This window comes from Phallusia mammillata, chromosome 7 (assembly GCF_965637545.1).
Source record: "Phallusia mammillata chromosome 7, kaPhaMamm4.hap1.1, whole genome shotgun sequence".
Classification (NCBI taxonomy): domain Eukaryota; kingdom Metazoa; phylum Chordata; class Ascidiacea; order Phlebobranchia; family Ascidiidae; genus Phallusia; species Phallusia mammillata.
This window is the reverse complement of record NC_137258.1, coordinates 692,416-714,309: the sequence shown is the minus strand read 5'-3', so window position 1 is coordinate 714,309 and position 21,894 is coordinate 692,416. Positions and strand designations below refer to the sequence as shown.

Here is a 21,894-nt window from a genome sequence, read left to right as displayed (position 1 = left end):
TGACGTTGCGCAGCCCTAACTAATTGATCAACCGGGAATCGATTTAGGTTTGGCTCACAACAGAGACATCATATACACTATCAAGAAAGAGAATAAAAAATAGAGAATTTCCTATTTTGTGCTGTGACGGTTTGATACAAACAAATTTGTGCGTTTGATGAAGTTAATGTCAACGATATGTTCAAGATTTGTTTGAACGTGAAAGGTGAAATTTCTGCATATTTTATTTCTTATAAAAATTGCACCTTTCCGACTTAGATAATTTGTTTCCTTGTGTATTGGCATCGCTCATTTAGTATTTATTTTCACCCAAGTATGAAATTGTTTTTTTTGCTAAACTTTTTTTGCATATTTTTGCTGATAATTTAAAATACTAAAACAAACTGTTACGTTCCGTTACGGATCACTTGTCTATAAAAACGATTCATGTTTTTTATGAAGGTAATAAAATAAGGCTGTTCCTATGGTTCAAACTTCTTGCTGAAGCTAAAAAATACTAAATAGACAGATCGTTATAGACAGAAAATAGACAGAACAATTACGTTTAACTTTTACGTTATACACACCATGGTTATAATCCACTAAATCTAAAAGGGTTAAACGTGATTTTTTCCATTTTATTTAAAGTTGTAAATTGTCATTTCAATGTATAATTCTGTTTTATAAGAACCGTTTTACTGTGACAAATTTTATGTAGTGGAAATGTAGTTAAAGTTTGACTTGATATGACTTGATTAACGGACGGCGGCCCCTGATTTTTTTTCTTCATATTTTAACCCTATAACCGCCACAGACAATTTATCGGAACCGTTGTGTCTCGGTCTACAGCTGCTCCGCATTGATCGACGCTAATATACACAAACCATATAACTCGACATTTACACGAGATATTGACTGGGGCGGGCACTCTCTTTCCTATGCCACTCGTACTTGTAGCAAAAAGGTCATAAAAGGTTTAAGTTGTTTTCGCCACGAGATTGTGCAGCAAATCCGCAACGTCAGATGAATAAAAGTCAAAATCTCGGAGTTTTAGTATTTTAGGCTTAAAAAGCATAGCAGACATTACAAGTTGCCCGTTAAAAGTACTTGGCGAGTCTGGTACGCGAGGTTGTATGTATAACAGATGTATGTATAACAGATGTATGTATAACAGCGGAAGTGGCAGTGCATTGTAGTATTGTGTTCTCGAAAAAGCGGCCGAAGATTTCAAGGAAGATTTCCAACAGCGTGAACCACATCTCAGACACACTCTATTGTAATTATGTCTATTATAGAAATTTCTACCGCATTTTTAAACACGTGCAGTATATAAAACAGTCATAAATTTTGCAAATCCTATTAGCGAAGGTTCCAATGCGTGAAATTAAAGTTTTAAGTCGGTATTTTGTGAAGTGCAATGCAGTTTGTACGTGAAAGACTTGGAAGTTGTTGCTCATCCAGTTCCAGGGTAATTACGATCGTATATGCTACCCTGATGTTGGACAACATGCTTCTTACGGCAGTAGGTCGGTACATATTCATTTGAAAACATGAATTATCGTCAGTAGTTTTTTAAATACCTTACGTAACATGACCCAACGAGCTAAAAAATGCTTTTAACCTCAAAAGTGGGTTGCTAGTTGATTTTGGTCAGGTCGCTGGCAGCGTAAGTTTACAAATACTTTCGACAACTTAGTACCAAATTTATTGCATGTTTGTTTAAGGTTTTCTGTCTTGGTGTGTGTTTGATCTTGTACGAAGGTGTTGCCACTTAACGAATGTTTCTTTTTGCTTTGGAACACTTCAGATTTTGAACAGGGTTGTTGCAATTTTTCTATTGATGCTTAAAAACAGCCTAGCCACAATAAGGCTTAATAGCACTGAGCTTTAACGTTCACTTTTTGTACTTGATTGCTTAATCCCAGTTAGAAAACTTTCTTTTTTTGTTTTTTATCGGTATTTTAAGCGGCGCTTGTATTTGTTTCCAGTTCCGGTCTTGCCTGAATACTTTTTCAAGCAACACATCGAGCTGCTGGAAAGTGAGAACGTTTCCCAGTCAGTCAGCAACGCAACAGTTACCATAGCGACGACAAACGCCTCAACAGCTCTCCCTAGCGGTGGTTGTACTCCGAGCAGCGCAACAAGTTACTTGTCACGCGAAAACCTCTACATCGGAATCCTGTTCGCGTCGAAACCGCTTGTTCAAATTCTCACAAACATCGCGGTTGGACCGATCACAGACATCATCGGATTTAACGTGCCGATGTTTGTTGGTTACGTCATCATCTTTACGTCAGCAACCAGTGAGTGAGTGTGAGTTTGCATGAAAGTCCTGAGTGGCAAAGATTAGGTGATTCCACTGAAGCCGTAATACATGGGGTTTCTTCCTAATGCAAAAACGATTTGAGGTAAAGCACAATGTAACTGAGCGAAGACAAATCAACAACTAAACTTACCTAAATGCTCACAGTGCTATGTTTTCTTTTTTTTAATTTAGGCTACTCGCCAATTTGTTAAATATTGAATTTGTTTGTCCAATCTAAAATAATACGTAGGAAAAAACTCTATGTTGAGATGAGAAGTTGGTCGTCCTAATCTCACTGTTGCAAAAACAAGGAACACAACACAAACAGTGTTAAACGTTTTCTTCTCAGTTTTCGCATTCGGTACGAGTTATCCGATCCTACTGGTGGCTCGCGCACTTCAGGGGATCGGATCAGCCTGCTCCTCAACCGCCGGGATGGGGATGGTGGCGGATAGTTTCAAAGATGACGAGGAGAGAGTGAGAGCGATCGGACTTGCGCTGGGAGGACTCGCTATGGGAGTGCTTAGTAAGTGAAGCGTGACTGGTCACGTGTGTTACATTGCTTAATCACGTGGTAAACTATATTTACTTAGTTGATTTTATGTATAGCAAGACTATTTTTAACATATCGTTCAAACAATACATAGTAGTTGCTTTGTTGCTGCTGCGCGTTAAACATTTTCATCTAATTGTTTCCTTTATTGAATTAATAACGTTCTAATATTGCCCAGCTATTTCCGGCTTGGCGATTGTTGTAATGGAATTATGGCGCTAAGTTCTTTACCTCAGGGGTCGGCAACCTTTTTGGCGCTGCGGACCGTTTTTGAAACTAAAATTATATGTCGGACCGGTCTTCAAAAAACAACAATTTTTTGGCAATAAAAACGCCAAATTAGTTTATCATCCTCGGGATAGATGGGCAACATGTTTTAAAGCATTTAACCTGAAAAATTGTACGGCACGGTAACGAACTTCTCGCAGACCGGCGGTTGCCGACCACTGGTTCACCTAACCGAAACCATCGTAACACAACAACTCGAAACAAACTTTCCATGCATTGCAGTTGGACCTGTGTTCGCCAGCGTCGTGTATCAACTCGCAGGAAAAGAAGCAGTTTTCTTGGTACTCGCTGTCTTCGCTGTGATGCTCGCCGTGATTCAAATCTGTCTAAGAAGTTTAAAAGTTGAACGGCGCCCTCCGGTAAGCAAAAAGTATTTAAATCTTGACGTTGCATTATTTCAATAGATTTTTGGTATTTACCAGCGTGGCACATAATAAATTGCATAAAAAGTCGAGTGCTCCGTACAGGTCCTTGTAAGTATATTAAAACCAAAACGAATAAAAGTATATTCGTTTAAAAACATTACCGACTGATTTTACTTTAATTTAAGTCCATGTATTCAAGCTTGCCATGTGAGTTTTTATAAATAACGCAAACTGGGGTTTTACGTTTCACAAACTAACTAATGTACGGAGAGAGGTTCTAGTAGTCAAACTATACCTATTGGAACATTAAAACATATCACAGGGCGAAGAAGGGACACCACTTGCAACATTATTATGCGACCCTTACATTGCGATTGTGGCTGCAACTATAATGTTGGGCAACACGACGATCGGGATGTTGGAATCTGGACAACCAATCTGGATGATTCAGACGATGTGTGCAAAGAAGTGGGAGCTAGGTGAGGTTTAAAGCTGTTCATCGTAAAGTGGAAAAAATCAACGAGTGTTAGGGTTTAGCTAGGTGTCCGTAGCTATATCAGCTCCCTCCTTCACATCTAATCCTTTCAAGTAGATACAACCATAGCACTATAAAAGTTTTTTCGCGATATATATGCAATAATGAATAATGATTAAACGTAAACAATGCGAGTAAATAGGGAACAAGTTTCAGGACGTAAACTAAAAAACAGGTTAAGAACCTCCTTACATGATACCAACATGTCAGACACAACATATTAACCGATATGAGAAAAGAAACACACGCACTTTTGACCTATCTTAAATTGACCACCAGTTATAAAGCAGGTTAAGTTAGCAGAACCAACCGAAAATTTTACTACTCTCTGATTGATTGTACACTTTCTGGTTCTTGTTTAAAAGCAGTTTTTGCTGTTGCGTGGTTATTTCAAAACTCGTTGAGACGGAGCCACGAAACCCGGTATTATCTCCGATCGATATTTTATGTCAACACAAGGCCGGTGGTGGGTGAATAAAATCGATAGTAATCACATTTGAAAAGCGATGATTTGTTTAAATGTTTCTGCCGCTGCCACCAGATATTGATTTCAAACACGCGCCGAAAGTGTTGGGTGAATTTTATTGGCTTCCTGGTACCCTGAACTTTAACAGCTTAATTCAGCATATTTCGATTTTGGGACACAACACCCGTTCTACTACCGTATTTACTCGATTGTAAGTCGCGGCTTATATTGTTTTTTAGCTGCCGTTTGTGCGGCTTATAATCGAGGGCGGCTTACATTTTAATTTTATACCGATATTATTTCTACACTCCAACTTTTTAACTTATTTGGGGTTTAAAACTTGTATGCATGTACAGATTATACGTCGATATACGTTCTGCGTATCTAACAGATATGGGCAAATATAGTTATAACTTACTATATGCAACAACAGAAATATGTACAACAAAACAATAGTACCTAAAATTCCAGCGTGCGTCTTACATTATTTTTAACTCCTCAACATGCGGCTTATAAACGAGTAAATACTTGACTGAAAACAAGTTTTGTCCACCAGGTTGCATATTTAACAAAGTTAACGTATAACCGGTGTTATAGACAAAATACTCGTTGCTTCAAAGAATTTATCTGACGTTCCGCCCACAACAACGATAGTGCTTCCACATAGCATTATTAATCAGGGTCGTTGCCAACTTGCCAGCGCAAAAACGATGTGACAAAAACAGCGAGATACGAAATTGATTACACAAAAACAAAAGCCATGCGGGAACGACGTGTTACAATAGATACTTATGTAAAAGTATTCTATTCACATTCGGTTTAGACAAAGGTATGCCAGGCAGGAGTGTTTAAGAATATTTCGTAAACGCAACGTTTCTATCTTAAGTAATATCGTATTTTCCGCAGTGTAAAGCAGCGATGCTCCGAGAACCACAGCAAAGTTTCTATTTAACTTCCAGAATTCAAGCGGTTCTTATATACCTTGTTTTTCAACTTCAGGAATCGCGTTTCTCCCGGAAAGCATCTCTTATCTCATCGTGACTAACCTAATTGCTCTCTGCTGCCAGCGTGCGCCGTTGTGGTCGATCTGCATGATCGGAATTTATATGTCGAGTGTGGGGAGTGTCACTCTACCGCTTGCTACAAGGTGAGAAAACGTGGAACCGAAAACCTAAAAAGTGCATTATTTAAGTAAATGTAAAAGTAGAAATCTTAAGATTTTTAGGAGAGAGATTATTGGCCCCAAACGTAAAATTTATAGTTACTTGTAAACTTGAAATAAAATAATCAGCGTTTGTCGCAAAAGCTTCGGTAAAAATTTAATTTGCTTTTCTCATAATTTTCCCGTGGTAACTTGTTTAGATGAAGTGCAAAAAGTTGTACAGTGTATAAAGCAATACAAAAAGGCTGTTTTAGTATGTAATAACGATTTTGTTGAAACCCTAAAGTCCAACAACTAGTATCAAACAAAGGCGCGTGGTAGTGTAAAAAAATAAAATAAAATCCAACAATTATTTCCAGTTTAATTCAAAATCGTCACATTCATATTTCTTTAGTTTACCGGAGGTGATAGGTCCGGGCTTGCTGATTGGCTCAGCGGTTGCCATGGTAGACACAAGCATGTTCCCTGTCATGGCAACGCTGGTTGATACGAGACACAAACCGGTTTATGGGAGTGTGTACGCCATAGCTGACGTGGCGTTCTGTATCGCATTTATAATAGGTGAGAATGTTGTTTTCTAATTTCATGTAATTTGTAAGTTGTGTTACAAACTTTGTGTGTTTAGGCCCCTTAGTAGCGGGAGCAGTTATCAGTGTGATCGGTTTCACGTGGTTGATGAGGATTGTGTCAATCGTAACGTTTCTGTTCGCGCCGCTCGTTTTATTTCTACGAAATCCACCGAAAAAAGAAGAAACTTTGGTAATTTAACGAGCCGAAATGCTTTAATAATATCTCTAAATTTTTGTCCGACGCAGTGCTCATATTCCACTGCTCCGATAGAGAATTTTTGTGTAAGTCATAGCTATAAGGTTTGTACCGACCACCTAACGTAACATAACGTCCAGAAGTGGGCGCTGTCGACCGGGTTGAGGTGTTGTCTGGTCTAACACGTTTTCGTGGGCAGGAACTTGGCCGAACGGTCTGGCGCGCCTGACCCATATACAGACATAAAAAAACTGATCGGGATTCGTCTTCGGGAGAGTCCTGGGTTCGAACCCCGTGAAAAAAAACACGTTTTCGTGCAAACTCATTTCATCTTTATCTTTCAGTAACTTTATTTACTTGATACAAATAAACAAATTAGTTATAAAATTTGGTGGCGGGAGGGTGTGTGTGTTAATCTTTGGGTAATAAGGGCGAGAGGTGTTTGTGCAAAGTTGTTGTCAACTTTAATTTGAAGTTCAATCTTACGTTCCTAATTTTGCAGTCTCTATTGTACAACGCCACGCCGCCTGCTCGGACGGACGAAGAATCGGATGAGAGCACGAATGGTCGGATGACTGATGTGTTTGAGGAAGAAAAATAAATAATGTTTTTGCAAATTTAATTAGTAAGATTTATACAGTTTACTCTGCAAATTAATCGCCGTTTAATATTTATTATCTCCATGCACCCTGAGTTGTAATAATAGGGTTTGATGAGGAAAGGGTTTTTTAGGGTTTAGTTTTTACGTATGCTTTACATTAATACAGTATAGTATTGCTAACTAAAGTTTTGCTCAAACCAAGTAATTACGAAGTTACACTAAGTCAACGGGTCAAGACCAAAATCACACAAGTCGCAGCGGGCCGTAGTAATTTTTAATTTTAATTCCGTTTTATTTACTGTTACCATACAGTTAAGCCTTTCCACATAAACGTATTTTCTTCACAGTTTTTTTGTTGCTTTGCCACTTTTTGTCTACATTTAAAAAAATGACAAACATTCGCTTAATTTGATATTAAAAGCTGGATGTGAGACTGTCAACCACCCTAATCAATCTTTGTAAAACGTTGAACACTTTTAAAGCACAATTATAGGACAAAGTTACTTGTATTCATGAGTATGGAGGTATTGGTGGGACGAACAATGACGCTTGTAAAGAAAGACTTTGGACTGGCTAACATTAGGCTGTGTTTAAAGCAGCACCTCGTTGTGTTAGATATAACACGTCGCAAGCGGTAGCAAGGGTTTCTCCTAATCGTTTTACAGTTTGCCGTGCTACTCCGCTGTTATATTCAGCAGTTTAATCTGTACGTTTTTCTGCAATAAAACAATCCAAAATGGATTACAAAACATTAAAGTATAAAAGAGGGAAAAGGATAAACTAGATGTGAAAAAGCAAAGCATACCATTTGTGGTTATAGCAAATGTTGGTGACCCACAACAGAAAAACATAGGCCTACCGTGTTTTTCAAACCAGCTGCCTTGACGCAATCAAGGGCCTGAAATGCTGTTCCGCCAAGTTTATTGCACGTAGAGGAGGTCAATTTTTTTAAAACATTTATTTGTTATCCATTGGGGCATTGCCATAAATGTCATTCTTGTGCAAAGAGCGACGCCCGCTGCGTCTCACATCATCGATCGTAAACGAAACTTTAGTTATTTTTAAGCATGTTGGTAAGTGAAGCCAAACAAAACTTTGGTGGAACCTATTCGTTTGCGGTGTTCCAGCACCCATTGTAAAGGAACTATTGAAGTTTTGGGTTTTCTCGGCCAAACAATGTTTAACTCCGTTTGCATTTATAATCCTCAACCGTGAAGCGCACAGGTTTAATGCTTTTGCGTTTCTAGGTATACTACGGTGGGCTCACGACATACATTTCCAAAAGGTTCTGCAAGCCGGGAGAAACCCGTTAAACTATTTAAGTATTTTTTAGGAGAGCACCCTGAGCTGCATACCTAGCTCGGGTTTTTTTCTTTTGTTTTTTGCTTGTTTTCCCATTGTAACAACTTATTTTTTCCTTATCAATTAGCAACTTTATATACTCGAAACGTGAAAAAAACGGACTAATTATAATCTATTTATTGGTGGGGGTTTGTTGAACTTTGGGCAATAAGGGACGTGAACTAAAACAGGTTCCAAAACATGTTAATTTGATGTGGACAAGCAAGCAACGCATACCAGTTGTAACTTAGTTAGAGCATTAGGTTGCGATGCTGAATTATTAATTGATGGTAGTGTATGTAATGCACAACAGAAAAACATGGCTTTTCCAAACCAGCTACCTTGACGCAATCAAGAGCCTGAAATGCTGTTCCGTCAAGGTAATTGTACCCTCCGTAGCGTGAGGAGGTCATTTTTTTTAAAAAACAAGTATTTGTTATCCATTTGGGCATTGCCATTAATGTCGTTCTTGTGCAAAAGGCGACGCCCGCTGCGTCTCACATCATCGATCGTAAACGAAACTTTAGTTATTTTTAAGCATGTTGGTAAGTGAAGCCAAACAAAACTTTGGTGGAACCTATTCGTTTGCGGTGTTCCAGCACCCATTGTAAAGGAACTATTGAAGTTTTTGGCTTAATTGTTTTTTTAGGCAAAACATTGTTTCCGTTTGCATTTGTGATGCAAAGCGCACATGATTATTGCTTTTGCGTTTCTAGGTATATTTTTGTATGCTGCTGTCGTTCTGTTGGGATATATACACAAAAAACTGATGATGTTTGAAGAAAGATTATCATTACATATGTTTAGGTTTATTGTGTGTCTAATATAACTAACGAGAAAAATAGTGTCACGCTTTGGGCAACAGCACTCTGACAAAAAATCGTTCGCAGGGTTTACGTGTAGTGGGTTTTATTCTCAATGCAGAAACGTTTGTTGGGAGTGGCATACTAGCTATTAGTAGCTAAACTGCCACGTACTTGTGTAAGCATGGATAACAGGTGATGCGCATTCATGAAACAATTTTATGTGCACATGAGTTGAAAAATAACAGTCGGGACTCAGCAACAAAAACAGAAAAAAGAACTAGAACTAATATTTACGGAAGTTCAAAATTATGTATATGTATATAATGAGCCTAAATGCTATGAAAGTAGTTTAAATTTTAGAGTCCAACGCAGTGTTTCTCATACTTTTTACTCCATAGCTCACTCGTGCGATTATCCATAATTTATTTTCACACATAAATGCAATTTAATGTGTTTCAAGACTCAAGTTCGTACCGACCACCTAAATTGTCAAAACGTCCATAAGTGGGCGCTGCCGATTAAGTTGAAATGCTAATTTAGTCCAACATGGTTGTAAATTTTAAGAGCTCAGTTCCACTTCATCAAATAGCCACTTTATTACTTAATACTGATAAACTTACTATTTATAAACTAAATTTGTGATGGTGATCCAGATAAACTTAATGAGGGACTTATCGGCTGAGAACCTGGGTTTGATACCCGCATATCAGGCACAGCACTGTCGACAACACATTAGCCGCTAAGTGAGGGGTATTTGGGAGATTATACATTTTATCTTAATGTCTAATCTCCAGTTTCTGTTTGTACATTGTTACGTTTCTTATCTTGCAGTCTCTACTTTACAACGCCACGCCGCCTGCTCGGACGGACGAAGAATCGGATGAGAGCACGAATGGTCGGATGACTGATGTGTTTGAAGAAGGAAAATGACGCTACATACGTTTACAATACAATTTTATTCATTATGAAATACAAACTAATCGTCGCTAGAATCAAGTATTTTAAACACGTTTCACAAACACTAAATTACCAACACCACATTAGCAAAGCTTATAAGAAACCACAAAGCTAGCAAGTGGCACAACGCTCTCCAGCTGGAGACTATACAACAAAATTACGCGAAGTTTGCGGTGAGAAACAAGTCCCGTATGAATATAAGTCTCTTAAATTAAAGCACGATGTTTACACTCTATGGCCGGAGCATTGAGAAAAACTCGACACATGCGCAATAAACAGGGTTGCCATCGATATGGAACCAAATATAAGGACAACCGAAAAGTTTCACACGAAACGAAACAAACTTTTTCGAACAAATCTTTGCATTTATACGAGCCATGACGTATCCCCAGTCTTATTTTTTGCCAGAAACAATCCGTTCCAGCAACTCTTTGTTGGTAGAAAATACTTTGTGCATCTCCCAACAGCTCAGGTCTAGGTTTACTTTCACTTGTAGCAGGAATTTGACTTGTAATTGTTTAAAATAAGGACTAAGTCAAAAACAAGGATATTTCTTAATTTTTATTTCTTTTAGTTAATTTTATTTTCTGAGACATTGCCCATCAAAATAAGGACAAATCTTAGCAAGGTTTTACAGTCACCGGAAAGTCGTCGGGCAAAGAGTCATTTGTGACAAAGAAAGAGCTTAGATTTTATGCGGAAGTAATATAGACACGATGGATGGTGAAGCCCACTCGACTTTCACGGCTCCCATTAAACAGTCCTTGCAAAAGGAAGCGACCAAATAGAGAACCGAAACAGTTAGCAGAGATTTTGCAACGCTGGATGAAAAACAACTACCTGTTGACTCATTTCAGTGCGGTACTTTTCTTGTTCCCTTTCACAGTAACACAAATTGATAAGTCTAATAGCCGATTATCTTTTCAAAACAAACACGAATCAACATGTTACATTTACTTCAGAAATGCCCTGCGCGTTTGCACCGTTTGTCGTTTAAATACGAGGTAAAACGAGTTGACCAGCAGCTAACACAGGGTGCGTTGTTTGTTTGCGTCTCATGATAACCAGCCACCTTTGAAATGACAGTAGCATACCACAGTCGTTACGCAAGTAGGCGCGAACCTCCTCCAGTGTTAAGAGAAACGGCTTTATTTTACCTTTCCGGTCGTAGAGGGAACCAAAACCGTATCGATGAACATTGTTTGGTCAAACCCACAGTGGCAAGCAAACTAAGTCATGTGGATTCGAACAAACATTACCAAAGCTATACAGAAACAGACAAAAGGCGATGCTTAAACATTACATTTTACGCAGCTTTTGTAGTTTTCTTGGAAATATAATTACGTCGTTAACATTTATGATCGCCAAACACTGTTGGGCTGAGAATTGGGACATATGATTACTTTGGTACAGAAACAGAAAATGATTCTTAAATAAGAGAGGATTATCATATTGCATCTGTAGGTTTATTTTGTGTCTGATTAAACTAACAAGAAAACCATTTTCGCACATAATAACACGCAGCATCGTCGATCCACACATTAAACAGCGAGTTCTCCTCATAGGGGGAGACGCGGGATTTTCAAGCCATTGCAGCAAAACTGTCCAAACCAAGTTGGAAAACGTTAGGCAGAAGGAATAGAAACGATGTGACGTAATATCGTTTTGTGATAGAAGGAACCGAAATCTTTACCGAACGAGCCTCCCTTTCCAGGAAATGTTTTTCGGTAAGCTTGTTAAGCAAGCAAACAGCGGTAGCGCTGGACTGTTGCAACACCCGAAACTCTGAGAGGAACTGGTATTAAATTACAGGGTTTACACATAGCTTCCTGCACTTTCACGGAGTAAAGTTTGTTATTGTCGCCATCTTGCGCACTGACTATCTGTGTCTGAAAGTCTGTATGAATTAATATACAGGTTTATTATCTTGTGAAAACTTTATGTGACACAAAAGAAAAAGAATATACAAAAAACAAGATTCCACATCAAAAACAATAAACATTCTTAAGAAAGTCCAAGATTGTGTAGATTGGAATGCACGAGATAGACATGTACATTTGCCATTACAATTGACTTATCAACGCTTGTTTAAGAGGTTATACAAGGTCGGGAGGAACCCATTAGGTTTTCTAAGTCCCTTTTGATTCGCAACAATGCATCATCGTTTTCAGGGAAAACTCCACGGGCAGCATTTCTAGCTCGGGTTGTATCTCTGATATATTTTGCCCGTTTTCCCTCATCTTCAAAATCTTTGGCCTTTTCGAAACACGTCAAGGCATCCCCATAGCAACGAATTGCGTCATCGTTAAGACCAACTTTCACATAAATAGTGCCTAAGTTGTTTGCCAGTGTGCCAAATATTTGATAGTTGTTTACATCCGCGTTTAAGGTGCTGCGCATATAATCCAAACATTCCCGCAAAGTTTCAATTCGAGTTTCGTCATTCGAGTCGCAAACTTCAATACAATGGGTCAGCCAGCCACGTTTCACACACAGGTAAGTTAAATCAATGCCTTCCAAACTAAGCGCCCTATTTTTAATGCTTTTCATTTTTGGCAGCAAAACACGGGTGAAAAAGTATTGCGTCACGTCGTGTTTCTTAACCAACTTGCTAATGCAGTTTTTCATCCGTTGCAAAATCGATTCTGCATAGGCAAGTGAAAAATAGGGTTTGGTTTCAGCAAAAAACATGTCAAATGCAATCTCACAAATTACGAGAGAGCCAAAATAATTTTTATTGATATCCATGAGATCGACGGCAAATGACATCATCTCATAACATTTCGGTTTTATGTGGTCGTGCAATAATTGATGAAGCCGTTGCTTGGCAACATCATATTCGGTTTCCCTGTTGGTTGCAAGCAGAGTGACGCAATGCTTAAAGAGGAACACCCCGTTACGGACCTCCTCACCGAGTCGGTGCATTTGATCCAAAACACCAAAAGCTTCGTCGAGTTGCCCGTTCTTCATGTATTCGTCGCAACGATCTGCGGTACGGAATGTTTAATAGGACAAATATTATTGTCAGTACAAAGGTTGAATTTAATTTTACATTTACGACAACACTGTAGATGTGGTAACAACGGATTGTTTGTTTACTTACCTCTCCACTGTAAGGCAAATTCGAGATTTATGGCATTTTGAAGAACATTTTCCGTGACCGGTTCATCTGATGCTTCTGATTAAACATGAATTTTGTCAATAAAACATCTCAAAAATGTGCAAATAAACGCACCTGTATCGCTTCGGCTACTTTCGCTATTTTCTGCTTCATAAACTTCCTTGGCCTGGGTGGAAGTGGATGAACCTTAACATATCGTTTAAAATTAGCAGTTTTAAAATACAATCAGGTAAACGTTTAATTAATGCAAAACGACAGACTGTGAAATACACTTTTGAATTCTTTCAAACATAAAGTAGAAACAATTATCACGCAACGTGACTTTAAAAAGTACTCACATGCTTCCATATTCTTGTTTCAGTATACGGTGCAAAATGTCTCGGTGTTCCTCGCAACACACCTAGCAGCCCAAACTTTGAACGGAGCAGTAACCTTTTGCAACAAGCCAGCACAGACAAAGGTCCGCGCTGTAAAATTGCGGCAGGCAAAGAAAAAAGGTCGGGCAAGCTAACCATGAAAAACGGGGGTAAAACTTTCCACTCTCTCGAATGGTGTGCGGAAGCAGCCGCGTTTTGCACTTTAACATACGTCAGAAGTTTATGACTTAAAACTAAGGTTTTCATTTACAGCTACGATTTCATTATTATGTTGATGTAAGCTGGTCAGATGGAAAGCGACGCAAACGAAGCGGGTCAAAGGATTTATAACTACTACTATATACAGAACAACGAAATGTGAGTTGTTTTGTGTTTTTCGTTGTGGACCGTTTCACCTTTTAATTTTTAGATTTGCAAGCATCTTTTCCAAAGTTCTAAACGTGTCTTTTACGTCATTGGCAAATCTTGTTGTGTGCTTAGGCTAAGCTTTGAAATCACTGTGGCTGCACAATCATTATTGGTATGTTTCTTGTTTTAGAAAGAGTTTTGGAATCGGAGACGATAATAAATTTTGTAAGTAGCCTTATAAACGTAGATCACAACAACGCATTTCAAAGTGAAAAGTCGGCTTGAATTTCAGCGCATACGTCCATGTCTGATCCAGCGCCACCTCCACGGCAAGTATGGCCAGATCACTTTCGCAGAGAACACGATACACCACCCAACAATCAAGAAAACAGTTCCACGAGAAACCGAGCGAACAACCGACGTAGGAGCCGAACTGACCAATCACCCGACCCAGAACCCAGGGACCGACGAAACCAAACAAATCAACGTCCTCCCGGACCAAAGGGTCAAGGTACAACATGTTAACGTACAAAGGAAACTGATTCTAACTTCGCTACATTAAACCTTGCAGAAAACCTATCCGTTCAGTTCCAGCATCCAATCAACGCGCCAACAGGTAAAAAATGAAACTAATTAAGATCAATCTGTTATTCGTTTTTTTTTTGTAATGGAGGAACTAATTTCTCCAAAAAGTATTTTGATGATTATAGTGATTAACTTTCGCGTTTGTGTCTGCAGAAAGTCTTAAAGAAGGACTTAAATTTTCCTGGAAAACCCTACTTGAACAAATAATTGTTTTCCAAGGTAATCCATGCGTACTTTTAAGATCGCCGGAAGTCAACAAACTAACAAATAAATTTGTGCCAACAGATATTTCAACGCAGCTTATTGCTTCGGGTGATTTTGACCTTGCGTTCGGAGTGCTGGATGGCATGAACCGCTACTCGACTACTGTGCGTGACGCCAACTTCCTCTTTCGGTATTGCGTCAGTTTAATGGTAACAGGGCGCGACGACCTCGCCAGACCCGTATACAATAAGTTTGTTGACATCGTAAGGGACGAAGTGGGGAGCACTTCTGAAGAGGTTTTGGCCTTGGCAGAAAAATTAAAAGATGATGAAAAATATGTAGATGGCATTGTACTAATTCTAGTGGCCGAAAACCTGGCGAGTAGGGCGTCATTTACACCCTTTCAATCCGTACACCACCTTCAGTTAATGGCATTGTTAAGGGAATGCGTACAGGGGGCAAATAAAGAAAACGAAAAAATGATCCCATTTACAAAAAGTTATGCGATCGCTTCCATGCTGGCGATAGGAGACCGAATAATTAATGCACCACCAACCGTCGAAACAGAAAAAAAGCCCGAACTGAAAATAGCTGCCTACCACGCAATGCAAACGACACAACTACTCGCGCATGATTATGAGGGGGCGGTGGAAACAAATAGAGCTGCGATTCAATTTATGGGCACGAAGTTTGGGGAGAACGAGGCCAAAAAGCAAAAGATGTACGGGGCAACTTTGCACAACCTAGGGTCTGCCTATCTACATTTGTCACGCACAGATGAGGCGACAGCGGCATTAAAAGACGCGATATCAGCGTTCCACCAAGCGGAAGATTTCGAAAATGAGCTAGAAAAGATGGACGACCTTCAAAAGTCCAACCAAATGCTCAGACTCAGTTCCCTTGGTTTTTTCTAAAGTGTAAATACTTCGGGTTATTTTGTTGACATAGTTACTGCGAGTAACGCCAACTTAATGTTATCATTGTAAAGTTGTGGTTTGATTTATATCGTGCTTATTTTGTTTGTGCATGCAAAAATCAATAAACACTGGCATTGACACTCAATACCGTTAACGGACAAAGCACCAAGGTTTGACAAGGTCATTAACAAGTTTCGGCATTATAAGATGTTTTTGACAGCAAGAGTTTATTGTGTTGGAAAAACCTTTTCAAAGTAAGAATGATAGCAAGCCTGTGGATAAGTGCATGCAAGAAATTTCAGAAGACACCTCCTAATAGCTAGCAGATACAAATAAGGGACGTTTGTGTTTGGCACAGACTAGGTTGATATAAAAGTGACTCATTAGTGTCACCTGGTGTACAGTTCAATCTAAGTTGACAAGCAAATCCTGACCGAAATATTTTATGTTGAAAAAGCACAATTGAAGAGGTCGTTTTTAAAGTGCTATATTTTTCAAAGATGCTTCTTAAAAATACAGAAGGAATATCTTGTACATTAGATTGCCATTTTACTTTTTATTTTAACGTTTTTTGTCATTCATCCGTTTTAAAAGTTTAAAACAAACATGTATGTAACAAACGCTTTGTTCATTAATTCAACGTTTAATTGAATATATCAGTGTAAAATATCGAAGTCTCATTGCAGTTAATATTAAGTTAATAGCAAAGGCAACTTGTAATGCCAGTGCTTTTACATAACGTACAATTATGCGACGAAAAGTTCACATAGTGGCCACTCGTTCAATCAAATAACCACTTAAACATGTAAAGTCACAATCAGCCTAAGCACGAATAGTCAGATGACAATAAGTTTTGTTTCGTCAAGAAGCATCAGCTGAGATTGTTGAGTTTCGTCCAACACATTACGCAGAGAATCGTGATTCAATGAGAAAAATCCAAATATTTTGGTAAAAGATCATGCAGACGCGGCACAATATTGCGTTTGGCAGCGAGATGCTTGGAAAATAACGCAACGAATGGCATTTACAAATATGTAGAAAGTCTTCAGCAGTAACAAGTAAAAATCAGTTACAGGGGAAAACAATATGGTTCGGTTGTGTAATATGTTATAGATTCCACCAATTTCATCAAAATAAAACAAGCAAAAAATAAAATGAGTAAGTTTATACGGTTACTTTGTTCTTAGTCACATGGAACTGCAAAAAGCAGTTTTGTCACTTACACAGTTTAAAAGAATTGAAGCCTACAGCAAAAGAAACAGTCAGAGTTTATGTCAGGCATAAAGCAGACGATGTTGCCCTGAATTTGTTGCAAGTATAAATCCTACAAGTCTTAATGTTTTTTGCAAGTCTTTTTTAGCTATAATTCTTCACCATCAAATAGAGTAACAAAAATCGTTCTTCAGTCTAAAAAAAACGAAGAAAACGCCCAAGCATAGTGACATTAGCCTTTGAAACGAAGTATTTGGTGTGGTGCAAGGTAACTTCGTGAACATTTACAAACTAAATTGTTTGCCACAGTCACACAGTCTGCGCATATAAACAACTTTGTATTGTGACAAAGCAGGGAAATAGTTAACGAAACTTGGCTGCCACGTGCTAGTAACGATGATTCTAATCTCCGCTATAAGTCACGAATTCCTGCATGTCAGCAGGACATCCTTAAGTGACGATCATTTCTCCCAACTTTTCAACTCACGATTACAGATCAGCAACAATTTCTATTTAAAGTAGAAAACGCAAATTAACTATACAAAGGCAGATGCAGTTTAAGGAGACACAGGGAAAACCAGTTGCTATTGACTTTTCAAAAACGGAACCCTGGTAATTAAAACGCATTGATTGTAGTGTTTAATTAGCTGTTGACAAAATGCCTTAGTAAACTGTACGTTAAAAGTCGAGTGTAAAGAGTTTTAGAAGCAAATGAATTTCTTCTCGATGCGCTCGGCACAGGTGGTTTGAATACGCTTAGGCGCCAATACGCTTAGGAGAACTCTTTTGTGAACAATTACGTCAACTTGAAACCATATGTTGTTTGTTTAATTTGGTGCCGAAAATAACGGGGAAATTTGTAGCTAATACTGAACGAACGTTCCATACACCAAGTTACATATTTAATCGAGTTTTTCGTCCAACTGGTGCAAATTTATACAAATTAGTCGTTTTTTTATACATATAAGCCACAATAGACTCTAATGAAATAAATTTAATAGATTTGTACAGTCATATAAAGAATTTTTTTAATGTGCTACATGGCCTGGAAATGTAAAACAGATTTAGTACGTACAACTTAGAAATCAGCACTTATTACTATTGGACAATGAAGTCAAGGTGATCTATACACTTTGAATATTTCTTCCAACTATTCCTGAGGGTTTAACTGTTCACAATAAACAAATTCATACATTTGGTGTGTCTAAACTCGACGCAAACAACTGCTGCACACAAATTAATTCAGATTTTTTCGGAAGAATAGACTAAAAGTCTAAAAATACTTTAAAATTAACAATTATCCGGCCTTATGTTTGTATATCACTTTACAATGACCACCATATCGTTTTTGCGCAAAGCTGAAAACCTTGAATGCGATTCGGTTCGGCAACCATGTAATTTTACGCTATAGCGAATCGAAATCGTGACGTCACACAATGCGCATCAACGATACGATTCGCTCATGTAAAAAGGCTTCAAAGTAAACATATGGTATCGATAAGCATTATACAATAAGTGTTTTAGGCATTTCAAAACTGCCGGATGCTTTGTAAATGCAAATTAACTTTTACTTAGTACTTATGTGAAACAGCCAATATTATTTCTTACATAAGTTACCAGTTTTACTTGAACCGATGTGACTTTAAGCGAGTTTGTAACATCACGATCGTGATGACGTCAGAGTTAAAACGCGGCTGTGATTCGTCAGTTGTTACATCGCGAGTTTGTTGTAATGTTTCGTCCTGTTGATTCAAATCCCGAACTATTATTTGTGGTGGTTTAAATATGGGAACTGATCTGCATATTACCGTTGAGTCACCATTGAAATTAAGTTTTTCATGAGTCATATTTGCACTATTAAACTAAACCATGCTCATAAAACGAGAGAAATTATCGCTTCCAATTTATTAATGTTCTGCACTCGTGGCATTACGCTGTTAACGTGTTGCAATCGCTGATGCAAGTACAGTAAAATAAATTACTGAATAATAGACAACAGACGTTTGCCTCAAGTTTAGGGTGTAAAAGTTGTGTGAAGTTAGCCTCACGATATTTTTAAAATATTTTTTGCTGTGCTTACAGTTTGTATCGCCATTTAAAATTTTATTATTTTATTTTCTGTTTTCGGCAGGACAACATATGAAACAGTGACAATGATTTCAGTATTTTTGCTGGTTTGTTTTTTATTTGGAAGTATAAGTGGAAACCAAACAGTGAAGGAAGACTTCAAGTTACAACAGAACAATACCAATGAACTTGCTGAACAGATTCCATGTGTTTATGTTCCTGGCCTCTACTTAGGCAGTAGACAGAGGGAACTGGAATGCTGCAATGAAACTGTGAAAGTTTTCGAGTCGCGTTGGGCTTACCCGAGAGCCTACTTGACTCGCTATCTTAACACTTTACAGTCGTGGAAATGCCCGCAGTTTAACGATGAATGTCAACGCCGCACTTTTAGCTTCAACCAGTTTGCGAGAAACGTCTACGACCATTTCTGCGACTCCCAACAACTTGTGTTAAATTGCTACACCAAGGTGAAAAAAATTGTCGAAAACAAACCGTCGTATCGTTTCAACGCGATACAAACTGTTTCACCACTGATACCACATTGGAAGTCGTTGGTTGAAGAAGTGAAATTACTTCGCTTCAATCAAGAAGAATTACAAGATCCGTGTCTGCAAGTTGCCTTGTACGAGACTGGAGACAAGACGAAGTACCAGGAAATCAAGTCGATAGAGATTCCGACTTGCGACTTCGTGTGGGGAGGTTTTGATGACGATTCGATCAGGGCGGAACAAATTTCAGCGTGGATGCTCGTTAATACTCGGTAGGTGGCGAAAAAGTGTTCGAAAAAGACTTATAACTCAGCACCTAGTGACAATAGTGAAACAATGTGGTATAAAATGGTAATACCTCGGTCTTAAATAATCTTTGAAAAGACATATAGCATTAAATGTTTCTAAACAGCTGAACCGAAAAAAGTCGTTGAAAGATCTTACTTTTCAGCCATTTATCACAACTTAATGTCCAGTTAGCATACTATTAAGCTGTCAAAAACTTCTCACAGGTGCAAAGTCAACATCGGCATTATATTCGCGGTGTGCGTCATACTTGCACTCGTCATCACCACTGTCAACGTCATAGTGATGTGTGTCTTCCTCACAAACCCCGATCTACGTCACAGTCAGGGAATTTACAAAATATCACTGGCGGTTGGAGACCTTCTCGTCGGCATCATTCTCTTCCCAACATTTATTGTGAGTCTCTGGATGGTCGCCCGCACCCCGCTCACTCCTTACGACTCCGGCTTGCCTGCGTATGTCAACGTTACTCCATCCACGGAAACCGTACATGAAATCATCTCCTCAGATCGGTATTATCTCGCTCCCTTGATTAACCGGGAATACTTGAAGTTCGTCGGTTTCATCACCACCACATCTCTCACTGTTTCGATATACAGTCTCACTATCGCCGGTTTTGACCGCTTGGTGGCGGTACGTCGGCCACTGCGGTATCGCAAAGACAAAGCACGCACGCTCGCCATCAAACTATGCTTGGTTGTGTGGCTGGTCGCTCTCATCTTTGCTTCACTGCCGACCTTTGTACCGACTTTGAACTATTTTCTTGTGGTGTCGTTTTTTACTTCGTTGGCTGGCCGTGACTCTCTGGTGATCTACGCTGTTGCGTTCGCGATTCCCGTGGTTATTATGTGGATTGTCAGCACTGCAACGTATTGCTACACCCGCAAGCACGGCAAGGTACGACGCAATATCACCAAAACTTCATCAGCATCCGGCAAAATGAGGTCAGTTGAAAACAGACTGGCGAGGACACTTATTCTGATGGTGGGAGCATTCACTCTTAGCCTCCTGCCAGTCATCGTGGTCCTGGTCGCCACTTTCTTTATTCCCTATATTCACCCAAGCGTACCTAGGAAACTTGAAATCGACAAAGCGACGGTTGTAATCGCGGTCGAGTTCAGCGTCTTCATGTTGGTCGCCTGCAACAGTTTGTGGAATTTCTTCATCTACAACGCCCGCAACGTTGAATTCCGCAAAGCTGTTCGTAAGATTGTGCACAGCGTTGCCAAGACAACCGGACTGCTCACGTGCACGGACACGCTTGGCTTGTGCTGCAGGCGGGTGGCGTATCATGGGCGTCGCCGCTTGTCGTCATTCCCGACACTCAGTGGAGACCGGAAGAAAAGTTCAACGACATCAGAAATCACATCTTTCGGAGGCATCTCACAGATCAAAGTGGATAGCACGGACAATTCGGTTTTCAACTCGACTCAGAAGTACTCCAGCACGGAGTTGCCAAACTCGAAAAGCAACGAAACCGGAGATACAGATGTTGTGTCCGAACTCGGCAAGAAACGAAAGAAGAAGGGAAGAGAGGGCGATTTGGCGAGAGACGACTCGATATTTCGATCGTTTGTGATCGACGCGAACGCTGATCATCTTTTCCTCTCGGTCATGGACAACATTAACGAGGAAATGATTTCGCCAACCCGAACGCAAGCAATTTAGTTACAAGTCATGCACTTTTTTGCACAGACGCATTTTTATTATTTATTTTGTATTCTATCGCTTTAATATTGTAAGCACCCAACTTTAGTTCTGCGCCAGACCATAAAGCCTAAAACCGGTTCGAAATCGAATATCTCTTCCAGCCCGAAACAACCAATTTGGATCTACGAGCAGAAACGAGAAACGAAAACGTCCTTAAACTCATCACGTTAATGATCAACATGTGGCCGATGAAATTAGCAATGCAAATTTAATGCGTTGTCTTTGACGTTTACTGGGAGTTAGAAATTACAATTCCAATGATGCGGCAAATTCTAATTGTGTACAACACGTGTTTAGTCTGCATGGTTCATGCGGGAAGTGTGTGGTTGTCTTTAAACCGCGATTTTTTAAGTTGTCTTCAATGCACGTTGAGCCGCGTTATGTTAGCGTAATGCTGTGTCACTTGATTGAGGCGTAATAAAAACTTTGCGTTTAC

At 39.1% G+C, this 21,894-nt stretch overlaps 3 protein-coding genes across 4 annotated transcripts; 2 read left to right on the top strand and 1 right to left on the bottom strand.

Annotated features, from left to right (window-relative positions):
- Positions 1 to 1,130: 1,130 nt before the first annotated feature.
- LOC145239438 (synaptic vesicular amine transporter-like) lies at positions 1,131 to 10,147 on the top strand. 2 transcript variants are annotated; one of them, XM_080102758.1, is made up of 9 exons: positions 1,131 to 1,505; positions 1,968 to 2,282; positions 2,634 to 2,810; positions 3,348 to 3,484; positions 3,813 to 3,969; positions 5,491 to 5,638; positions 6,048 to 6,214; positions 6,279 to 6,412; positions 9,998 to 10,147. In XM_080102758.1, the coding sequence occupies exons 1-9, from the start codon at positions 1,397 to 1,399 to the stop codon at positions 10,094 to 10,096; spliced, it is 1,443 nt and encodes a 480-aa protein (XP_079958884.1). In that variant the 5' UTR covers positions 1,131 to 1,396; the 3' UTR covers positions 10,097 to 10,147. The 2 variants fall into 2 exon arrangements, with proteins under 2 accessions (XP_079958884.1, XP_079958883.1); XM_080102757.1 differs by lacking the exon at positions 9,998 to 10,147 and adding an exon at positions 6,921 to 7,073.
- Positions 10,148 to 12,073: 1,926 nt separating this feature from the next.
- LOC145239455 (uncharacterized) lies at positions 12,074 to 17,994 on the bottom strand. Its single transcript, XM_080102776.1, has 4 exons — positions 13,583 to 17,994; positions 13,359 to 13,430; positions 13,227 to 13,301; positions 12,074 to 13,110 (listed from the first exon to the last, which is right to left on the bottom strand). The coding sequence occupies exons 1-4, from the start codon at positions 13,590 to 13,592 to the stop codon at positions 12,212 to 12,214; spliced, it is 1,056 nt and encodes a 351-aa protein (XP_079958902.1). The 5' UTR covers positions 13,593 to 17,994; the 3' UTR covers positions 12,074 to 12,211.
- A 1,030-nt stretch (positions 17,995 to 19,024) lies between these two features.
- On the top strand, positions 19,025 to 21,894 carry LOC145238969 (uncharacterized). Its single transcript, XM_080102265.1, has 2 exons — positions 19,025 to 19,714; positions 19,955 to 21,894. Exons 1-2 carry the CDS (start codon positions 19,041 to 19,043, stop codon positions 21,414 to 21,416), a joined length of 2,136 nt encoding a protein of 711 aa, XP_079958391.1. The 5' UTR covers positions 19,025 to 19,040; the 3' UTR covers positions 21,417 to 21,894.